The 10942-nt window shown below is 45.4% G+C and overlaps 1 protein-coding gene across 1 annotated transcript; it reads left to right on the plus strand.

Annotated features, from left to right (window-relative positions):
• The first annotated feature begins 381 nt into the window (after nucleotides 1–381).
• LOC147234888 (high-affinity choline transporter 1-like) lies at nucleotides 382–10667 on the plus strand. Its single transcript, XM_086145559.1, has 9 exons — nucleotides 382–511; nucleotides 1789–2111; nucleotides 3522–3635; nucleotides 3868–4023; nucleotides 4671–4819; nucleotides 5789–5932; nucleotides 6133–6286; nucleotides 7696–7913; nucleotides 8298–10667. Exons 2-9 carry the CDS (start codon nucleotides 1928–1930, stop codon nucleotides 8949–8951), a joined length of 1773 nt encoding a protein of 590 aa, XP_086001685.1. The 5' UTR covers nucleotides 382–511; nucleotides 1789–1927; the 3' UTR covers nucleotides 8952–10667.
• Nucleotides 10668–10942: the final 275 nt, after the last annotated feature.

The following is a 10942-nucleotide window of genomic DNA, read 5'->3' on the forward strand; positions in this document are numbered from 1 at the left end:
TTCTGGACTGGGAGGATGGACCAGATTGAAAACACCGGGACATTGGACAGCGGCATGTTTGCAGTGTCTAGGTGGAGGTCTGGTGTCGGAGGCGGTGCAGGGCTGTCAACCAGGAGGAACATGGGAAGGAACCTAAGCTCTCACCCATCGGTGGTATGATGTGATATCTGAAAGCCTTCCTGGAGAGGCGGGGTGGGGCGGCACGCCACTCTTTTTATTATGCACTATTTTTGTCCTGCCCTGGAAGACATTCATCCACCATCTACCCACCATGACAGCATCCAATAAACCCACCACCCCCATTCATCTCCACCCTCCCCCTCTGCCTCTCCCTCTCTCTCCTCCACTCACCGGGAGCTGAACTGATGACTTCCAGATACACCGTGAGATAACGCTGCTCTGCAGGATGGCATGGTGAAGTCCTAACATCTGTCCAAGTCTTTGGCATCTGGAACTTCTGTCAGAGGCCCAGCTCCTGGAGACCACTTCCAACCGTTCCCCAATAGAGAAGGTAAGTCCATGTCCTCCTCTGGTTGATCAGTAAATAAGTGCAAAATTTAAAGTTGGATGGATGCTGCAGACGCTGGGGAGTTCCTCTCGCTCCTGTGCCTCCACTCTCCTTTACGCACGGCAGAATTACTGACAGTTAAAGGTGTTTTTTTTTTTTGAATGAACCATATTTTGCAACAACAAAAAAAAAAAAAAGCCGATCTATTTTCCGCGCGTAAAGTTGGCACCGGTCCGCGGAGGAGAGCGGGACCCGCCGCTCCTCGCAGCTGGACCGAGATGCGAAAAACGTCAACTGTGAAGCATATTTCTTATTTCGTATTTTCCCTCATCCGACTCACGGGTGTTTGTTTTTTTTTCTCTCCTTCATCGCTTCCTTCCTTTACGCGCACCAGGACTACCGCTCACCGAGGAGGTGGCTTATTTATTTATACAGTGTGGAAAACGGTGAATCCTCTTTCATTTATTTTTTAATAAATGACTTAATTTTTGCTATATGTACTGATTATCCTGCACTCAGGGATGCTGAAATTATTTTTTGTTATTAGTCATTCATTCATTAGATATACTTTTTATCCTGCACTCGGGGGTCACAGAGCTGATGGAGCTTATTGTTATTAAGATAAGATATGCTTTATTGAACCCCATGGGAGAAATTATTTTGTCACATCAGCACAACAATGATAAAATCAAAATATACATGTAAATAAAAGGGACAGTTAACAGATTGCAAAAAAAACATCCACAAAAACTGGACATCAAAATTAACAAGGATAAAAATAGAATAAAGAATTGGGAAAAAATAGCATTATTATTATTATTTTTATTATTATCATTGAACCATCCATCCATTATTTCCTAATATATACCGTTTATCCTCCACTCAGGGTCCCGAGGGTGCTCGACCCTATTATTTCAAATTATTATAATTGTTATTAATTCCCACCTACAGCAGGTTTTCCGTGTCTGCTTGGCGTGGATGATCGTTGGTCACCCATTCAGACCTGTATTACCCGGGAATACGCGTTTGTGCTGCGTTTGTCCTGCAAAGCCTCCCCAAGGAAAAGAAAGATGTGTCCCTCGGGTCAAAAGATAGGAGTTAAATCCTCCCCCCATGTTCTTGTTCAGATGCTCTTTGGGGAGAAGGGTTTGCACAAGAAGCTTTCAGCCCGCAGGATCCAGAGCCAATCTTTGAATCCAAGTGTTTGGAAGTTGCTCTTCCCGGTTGATGTCGTTGTCCCCCAGCGTGGAAGGACTGACTCCCAGTCTGTCTGTCTGTAGACAACCTCGTGAAGGACCTGTGGAGATCATTGCACCTGAGTGCGGGGATCCCACGGAGGTGCGTCTCTCTCCTCCATGACTCTCCGGTCCTCCGCGCCCAGCAGTACTTGATCTCGGCCGGGGAGGGGACGCGGGCAAGATGACCATCCACGCCGAGGGTCTGGTGGCCATCGTGGTTTTTTACCTCCTCATCCTGTTCGTGGGGATCTGGGCCGCTTGGAAGAACAAGAACTCCGGGGTGGGAGACGGCGGGGAGCGCAGCGAGAGCATCATGGTCGGGGGGCGAGACATCGGGCTGTTCGTGGGCGGATTCACCATGACCGGTATGTCCCGCTCCACTTTTTCAGGGTTTATACGGTATTAAATCTAAGGCTAAAGCGTTTGTTGTTGTTGTTGTTTTTCTTTATTTGAACCTGTTTCCTTCGTCGTGAATAAAATTACGCACGGTCAACTTCATGGCGTGAAGCAGTGGCGTGCCGAGGCCCGGGGCAAACCTTGTACGCTCCAAAGACTCAAGTATAACATTCAAGATTCCAAGTGTTTATTGTCATGTGTACAATCTGGAAACGTGTTCCCCTGCACAATGAATTTCTTACATCCAAATAATTTATAATTATCCTTAATTAATCTCTGTGGGAAAATTAGTTATCTGCAATTAACAGCAATTAACTGCACTGATCACTGCCGTCGACCAGGGCCAGGGGAGCAGTTGGGGGTTCCGTGTCTTGCTGACAACACTTCTACACACTAGGAGGAGTCGAGAATGGAATAGAATGAATTATTGTTAATAATATTATTAATTGATAATGACATTGTAATAATACAATAAACATACTGTCGTGACCCAATGTAACAATGCAGGGAAATGTAAACATACACAGAAATGTAAACAGTGTTGACAAGATGTGCAAGATGAGTGCAGCTACTCACAAAGTGTACAGGTTGTATTTAGACAGTACAAAGAGTTTAAATAGGCGGTTAAGTTACATATAAGTCCTTACGTATGTTGGGATTTGATATACTAAGAAATATTATGAGAAAGGAAAACATTTTGAATATAAAAACACAGATGAAAGAACTTACCGCTTTATTCGATTTTGATATCAATCAATCCGATTAAGTTCTTTTCCCCAAATGATGCCTCCTGTCACAAAACACCTGAGCTACTTCACTTTTTTGAACAGCAGTGGGAAATTCTTTATCAATGCCAGTTGGTCAGTCACTGCTGTGACAGAAGAGCTCAAACATGTATTTATTAATTTATGTTTTAAAAATGTCAAAGCTCACAATTGTAATCAGTAAGAAATATCACAGAAAATGCCATAAATACAGCTACTCACTGATCTGAGAAGGTAAAATAACTAATCTAGATTCAAGAAAAGATGACTAATGACAACTGTGCAGCTACGTACGTCGCGTGAGTGGGGGAGGGGGGAGCACCATTTTCTCCAGGAATAAAGGGCTACAGCCTGCCTCAGCGGTGCGGTCAGCCTCCAAAAATGGATTTATCACCGCTGAAATTTTAAAACGATTCTCGCTTCCTTCTCTGTTTGAACACCTCCGTCCAATGGGTGCAAAACTGCACTTAAGATGTCAAGATTTTCAAATCAGCCGCCGCAAAACATAGTAATCATCACTAATAAATGCACTTTCTATTTCCCCAACGTGCTTATATTTTTATATTTCAAGTAATTACAATGCCTGCTGGTGTGTGTGTATGTGTGTGTCCTCAGCCACCTGGGTGGGCGGGGGCTACATCAACGGGACGGCTGAATACGTCTACCTGCCGGACTACGGCCTGGCCTGGGCGCAGGCACCCTTCGGTTACGCCCTGAGCCTGGTAGTAGGTAAGCCTGCTTCTCCTCTGTAGCGCTCCTCGGTGAGATGCTGCCTAGAAGCCCTGTTTGCGTATCCAGTCACATTCGCTGCAAATCGCTTCAATTAGATTCAACACACTCACCGGTTTTCGTGTACTTTTGGCACAGCGAGGGGATTTTAAGCACCGTAAGACGCTCAGACGGGCAGCTTCTGTCTTCCCTTTATTCAGCCGACTCTTTCGCATCGTCCGATTCTGTCCAGGGGGGCTGTTTTTCGCCAAGCCCATGCGTTCGCGTGGATACGTCACCATGCTGGATCCCTTCCAGCAGCTGTATGGGAAGAGGATGGGAGGCCTGCTCTTCATCCCTGCGCTCATGGGGGAGATCTTCTGGTCTGCGGCCATCCTGTCGGCCCTGGGTAGGTGACCTTTGGAGCCTGAACCTCATAGGGAGATGCAAAGTGAAAGGTATAGCAGCCCAAGCCGAACCAGAGATGTGTTAATGGATTGAAAGTGTGCACAGTGGCATGTTGGGATGGAAACAACAGCCAATTTACTATTAATAGCATTTGATTACTGTCCAGGTAAAAGCATTTCTTTCTTTGATGTAGTCTTTGAAAAAGATTTTTTTTTTTTTTTTTTACTCGGTTGATTCACCACATATCGAAAACACGCCGTCAGCAGGGAACTCTCAGGAGAGACGCCTGCGGGTTGTTTGTGTGCACAAGTTGCGGTTGTCTCTCAGGGATGAAGTGGTAAACAACAGCGGCTGTCCTTTACGCCAACTAAAATCGGATCAACCGCTAACGTCTCTGGCAAATAGATGATACCGGGGAAAATGTCAAACTCCGAAGCTTTCCGCCTGTAAAGTGCAAGGAGGTCACTCGCAGACGAGTCCAGAGCCGCGTGCTTTGAGTTGTGAGACTTCAAATGACAGCAAATGGTTCCTAGATATTTGAACCTGGAATACCGATGTTTCGGAGAAGTGGCCTGGGAAGAGGATGCACCTCGGGAGGATTTCTGCAAATGTTAATATTATATATATATTGACCATGCTGTCCTGCAGGAGCCACCCTGAGCGTGATCGTGGACATAAACATCAACATGTCCGTGGTGATCTCCGCCCTGATAGCCATCTTTTACACGCTTGTCGGAGGGCTCTACTCCGTGGCGTACACGGACGTGGTCCAGCTCTTCTGCATCTTTGTGGGATTGGTGAGTTCAGCTCAATATAGTCAAAGAGGCGCCGGGGGGATGGTTGAATGGCTCTGGATGACATGTGAGTGAGAGGATGAATGATTTTATCTATCTTTATATGTGAACGACAACGTGAATGGTTGTATGTCTCTATGTGACGTGGATGAGGGTGAATGGTCGTGTCTGTGAATGACTGAACGGTTGCATATCTCTATTTAACGTGTGATGAAAAGGTGAATGCTTGTATGTCTGCAGCTCATCTCATGAATGAATGAGTGTGCTGTGGATTTGGTATCTCAATAAAGACTCCGGATGAGACAGCAAACCTCTGGGGTGATTATTTTCTTCTTGCAAAAAGAGGGAACACAAAGACATGCGTTCAGTGATGCACGCCAATAGTCTCTACCTGCGCTGCAGTCGGGAGGCATTTTAAACCCGATATAGTTCAGATAGATGCTTAGCTTGTAGCAAAACAGGACGTGGGAGATGGTGGACGATGCTTAGTCAGAGGAGTAGAGAAGGTAGGGTTCCAGGTAGAGAGTAGGTTGAACACCTTGGTCTGACGCTTGCTGTGATTGTAAACACATCAACATATAGTTCAATCATAAATTTTACTGTTACAGAATGAATGAAGGGTCTCACATCTGAAGCCTTATGTTCTGATATGACTGACAGGTTTTCTTCTTGGAGTTTTCAGTATTTTGTGCTGCGTGCGTATTCGCTAATAGATAATTAAATCTGAGAAGATATTGATCTATTAGTTTGTCCATTTTTGTATAGATAGCTTGTGACGGCGTCTCTGAAAGCATGTTAAATAAATAAATTCATAGATCCATCGTCTCCTTTATGGGAAATTAGTATTAAATTCTAATTTTACGATTAACCCATACCAATATGGAAACATGATTGGGGCTCTCCTTGTTTCTTTAACGGTGCAAACATTGCAGACACTAATGGTTTTAACGTCTGTTTGCTCCCCACCATCAGTGGATCAGCGTCCCCTTTGCCTTGTCCAACCCGGCCGTGTCGGACATCACCGTGTCGGCCAAGGAGGCAATCTACCAGTCCCCCTGGCTGGGGAAGATTGAGTCCCAAGACAGATGGCTCTGGGTGGACAACTTCTGCTTGTTGGTAAGCCGCGACTTTCATGGGCAGGATTTATAATGGCATTGTATATCATAGCAAAGTAAATTGAGATTTTTTAAGACGCGGGTTCGCCCGATGTACGAGATCTCGTTTGTCGAAGACGTGCTCCGACGCAGCGCCGGCGGCTTCTCAGCTGAGTGCGTCGGCCCGGTGCCTGTATTTACGATGGTGTTTCTGTTTTTTAGATGTTGGGGGGGATTCCCTGGCAGGTCTATTTTCAACGGGTTCTTTCTGCCTCTTCAGCTACCTACGCCCAGGTCCTCTCCTTCATTGCCGCCTTTGGCTGCTTGGTCATGGCCGTCCCTTCGGTCCTCATAGGAGCTATAGGGGCCTCCACCGGTAAATATAAACTTCTCTGGATTCCCCCCAGACCTTTACCTTCAGAATTTTGTTGGCACTCGGGGATATATTTAAATGGGAAGTTACTCTAGTTCACAATCTCTTCACGCTATTTCCTTTACTGACAAAGTATGGCAAAGTGGTGTCAGCTATTATATCATTAGTCAGTGATTTGCACATGATGACATTCTGATGAAGTGGTTCATGAAACATCAAAACATGGAGGAGTTGGGTCCTTCATTCAAACAGGAAAGTGCGATCAAAGGAAACCTTATTGCCTCATTGATCTGTTTGGCCCACAGCAGCTCCTTCTTTATTTTCAGATGTGTAAATTCAGAGGCTCGCACTTTCCTGTCACATCAGGAAGAGAGTGAGGCATTGGACCGTGTAGATATTGTGAATATTACATCTGAAGAAAAGCTAATTAATCCAGTCCCTCTCGCGAAGAACCGTTTCATGTATAACCAGCGATAATCAAGCGTTGCTTTTAATATCCAGGGGAGTGATGGAGACAGGGGCTGCATATCCCTGGAGGACGAAGGGATTGAATTTCAGATATACAAGCATGTCAAAAAGATGGAGAAAAATCCTCCCCTGAATGGGAGGGCAGCAGCGGAGTGAGGAATTAAGCCGGGGGGGGGTTGTGGACATTATTCACGATGCAGCCCGGAGACATGACAACCAGCCACGGCAGCTTCCAATCAATTTGATGGACTGTGTTTTGGGGTGGAAGGCAGGAGGCAAGCTAGTTGAAGGTGAAGTGAGACGGACGCAGATACCTTGGATGAAGTGCCGAATTCCCCCGCTCTATCGCGCCCTTGCTTTCTATCTCTTAACTGGTTGAGGCAGAAGGCTGCCCACACTGTTCTGGGATCCGTCCAAGGTTTCTGCACCGGTACAAGGCAGTGCTTCCTCGTCGCTAAGCGCTCGCTCCTAGGGGGAATGTTTGGTTTCTGTAGCTCATCTTCAAGAGCGTGGTCCAGACCTGCTCGACATGGAAATTGCCCTCAGACAACCGGGTTGTGATTTGGCACCGTAGAAATACTTGAAACTTGGCTACATTTATGAAGGACCTGCTGAGGTATCACTATTCAATGCCATTTACTATTTACTATCATATATCCTGGTGTGATGTATCCCCTGAACAGGCTACATACCGCTGGCTATCCAACAGCTGTTGACATGTATTATTTATTCTATTAGTCACACTTACAACTCAAATTAACGCTGTCTTATGTTCATGAATGAATCTGCAGGTGCCCCCACCCTGTATTCCAAACCAAGCCCCGATGATAGATGTGACAAGTCATTGATAAATGTGGCAAGTTCAGGATCATGGGTGTCAAATATATTTAAGGTCTGGTTTTTTTTTTCCAAATTCATTCACTGTTCTCCTCCTCCTGCCCCAGAATGGAACCAGACCTCCTACGGGGCTCTTCCTCCAAAGGACAAAGATGAATCGGACATGATTCTCCCCATTGTCCTCCAACATCTCTGCCCGCCCTACGTCTCCTTCTTCGGACTGGGGGCGGTATCGGCTGCCGTCATGTCGTCGGCGGATTCATCCATTCTCTCGGCCAGCTCCATGTTTGCCAGGAACATTTATCAGCTTGCCTTCCGGCAGTCGGTAAGAGTTCCGCGTGCAACTTAATCAAAACTGCAACTGTGACCATTTGGTTGCATGCATGAATCAACCTATCATAGGTCTCTCACATGAAAAGGCTGTTCGATTAATTTAATTAAAGGGATATCTACTCTCGGTATCAAAGATTCTGTGGTATGAAGATGTACTGACTAGAACACAACGGAACCAGACGACGCGTGACTCGTGACTCATTAAAAACCACAGTGGTTGCCTTGCTGAGCTGGAAGCGTTGCGTCATTTCCGATGGTTATGTTGGAGCACCAGAGCCGTGTTGCGGCCGGTCTCTTGAGTATTTCATCTAAAACTATAAACCAGCAACTATTTGACGGAAGCAAAGACTTACTGTCCCTTCTCTCTTTCCTTTAGGCCTCAGATCGAGAGATTGTTTGGGTGATGCGCGTCACCATCTTTGTGTTCGGAGCTCTCGCAACTTCTATGGCGTTGTTAACGGGGTCGGTGTACGGACTGTGGTACCTGAGCTCTGACCTGGTCTATGTCATCATCTTTCCCCAACTGCTGAGTGTACTCTTTGTCAAAGGCACCAACACTTACGGCTCTGTGGCCGGCTATGTCTTCGGTCTATTGCTGAGAATCGGCGGAGGGGAGCCATACCTCAAACTCCCTCCCTTCATCTATTACCCGGGATGGGTGAACCAGGAGAAGATCCATCACTTGACTGGGGTCGTAGAGCACTTTGTCCAACAGAGATTCCCATTCAAGTCTGTGTCCATGGCAGCATCCTTTGTGGCCAACGTCAGCTTTTCGTACCTGACAAAGTACCTGTTTGAGAGCGGTATGCTGTCTCACAAGTACGACTTCCTTGATGCCGTGGTCTCCAAGCACAGCAAGGAAATCATGGACAAGACCACACTGGTTAGCAACAACGATAACATCATACTTTCAGAGATAGCACCTGTCAAGCAGGCCTTGGGTGCGTCGCTCGCAGGGACCTTCACCAACCCAGAAGTCCTCAGTGACGATGCCCCATCTAGTCCCGAGGCATTTCACGATGAAGACTAAGCAACAAAGGCACAAAGAAAGCTTAAACAAAGGGATTCAAAGAAGAGAAAACAGTCAAAGAGGCATCGACCTTCTTCAGGAAACTTGCTACTGCCACACAGTTAGCCACAACAAGAGAATTCTGCTTTGGCTGCTGTGACTCCACAAGTTTGTATTGCTGATGGTATTCTGGTTGTTTCTCAGACACAAGGACAGATCCTAGTTTGGCCAAACTTGTAAGTCAGGGCCGCTAAATGTTTGACTCAACCCCTTCCAAGCGTCCCAAAAATCTGTCTAGCAAGGATGCAGGCAAGTCCCATTCAATGGGTGGACAGTCAGTGTAACCAACACAGTATTGCTTGCTTATAATTTGCTCAAGGTTTATTCGAAACAGGGGTTCATGATGAGAATGTCGCCTACATTCGTAGAAACCCAAAGACGGCCAACGATCTAAAAGTCCGGGCTGCAAGCTTCTCGGATGAGGAGCTCTACCTCTCGGAAAAATCACCCGATGTCCAAAAATCCTTTATGGAAATCCTACCACGTATCAAGGACAGGGATATATTTTCACGATAAACTCAGCCAAAACTGAATTAAGCTCCGTAGTCAAGGTGATCAATCCTTTTATGGCTTGTTGTGCACCATTTTCAAAGCCTTGTCCTGCATATTCTTTGACCATTCCGCAGACTATATCTGGCGCGTATATCTGGGGCATCCTGGCTCGCTCTCCGAACTTGCACAACTGAGCGCTTGGCTCTTTGCGGTTATATTTTGAACAAGCGATTTTGTAGTATTTGAAGGTATGGAAGATGTTGCATCGCAAAAATATAGATATTAAGAATCCTCCCTTGACTTTGAGAAGCACCCGACGCCTCTTTTTCAGAGATCTCTTGACAAGAAGCAGGAAGTTGACCTACAGCTGTGTCAGGCTTACCGTAAAGAGTCTTGTGATTTCATTTGTTATTGTTTTTCTATTTTATCATGACTGTAAATTTCTTTTTAAAAACAGAAGAAATGACTCCAATCATATTGAAGTGCTGCTCCAGTGATTGCAGGGACCATCGAGGTAGAACAATGAGAGATACATTTTGTAATGCTAGGAGGTCTGTGAGTGTTCTGTCATGAAAACAGTGCAATATCAAGGATGTCCATCTGTCTACATGGCTATTAGTATGTGTGTTAATGTACATGCATATAAAAACATGCCTGTTGTCAAAGAGGGATTACACGAATGCTCCAGAACTTTGCCCTGAGTTTGAGTTTGAAGTCTTCTTTTGCATAGTTTATCAATAGAGCAATAATATTTTTAGAATGTGCTGTATAGAAATTAACTAAATTGAGTGTGCAAGTTGTATTTTTTTTTTTACGTTTTATTTTTTGTAATTTGTATTCATGACGTAGTACTCTTCATCCCCTTGTAACGGGCAAGGTGTAATTCTAAAGAAACACAAAAATGAAATGTATAACACAACGTGGCCGGACGTTTCCCTCCAGAGACTGGATGGACTCTGTGCAATCGATCTGAATTAGCTCCTGGTTTTTTCGACAAAGGTGATAATGCATTTCCATGTCTAGTTCCATGTTAATCGGACTCTCTAAAATGCACAGAAACATTGAGTGATTCATATTCCTGGTGACTACATGAATGTAACCCAGTGTTTACTATGCCTTGTCTGTTTTAGCCTTCGACGACAACAGCGGTACTAAATGTGACAATAAATGCTTCTCCACCTAGTTGCTAACGTGCTTCTCTCGTCATAGTAGTTTGTGTCCCTTACAGCTGAATCACGGCATTGTCAGTCAACTCCGCTTTGAGATTTGATTTCTTCTCTGTACGGAAATGCGTGCGTTGTATTGTTTCTCCAAATGTGTCGATGCAAAAACCCACGCCCGAGCCAAGCAGATGCAGCAGACTCAAATCGATGGGACACATTGATGGGAGTTATTGTTTTCGATCAGAAGGTTGTTTAGATGTTCCGTCCGCACGGCCGATGCTATTTGCAGTTTTCTAC

The sequence above is a fragment of the Fistularia commersonii genome, chromosome 4 (assembly GCF_037954325.1).
Source record: "Fistularia commersonii isolate RoL2024-O1a breed Wild chromosome 4, RoL_Fcom_v1.0, whole genome shotgun sequence".
NCBI lineage: Eukaryota > Metazoa > Chordata > Actinopteri > Syngnathiformes > Fistulariidae > Fistularia > Fistularia commersonii.

Excerpts from the sequence above, each read along its gene's own strand:
- LOC147234888 (XM_086145559.1), top strand. The coding sequence starts at position 1,928 with ATGACCATCCACGCCGAGGGTCTGGTGGCCATCGTGGTTTTTTACCTC. Across the intron at positions 6,287-7,695 it reads AGCTATAGGGGCCTCCACCG|AATGGAACCAGACCTCCTAC; the intron begins GTAAATATAAAC and ends CTCCTGCCCCAG. Across the intron at positions 7,914-8,297 it reads AGCTTGCCTTCCGGCAGTCG|GCCTCAGATCGAGAGATTGT; the intron begins GTAAGAGTTCCG and ends TCTTTCCTTTAG.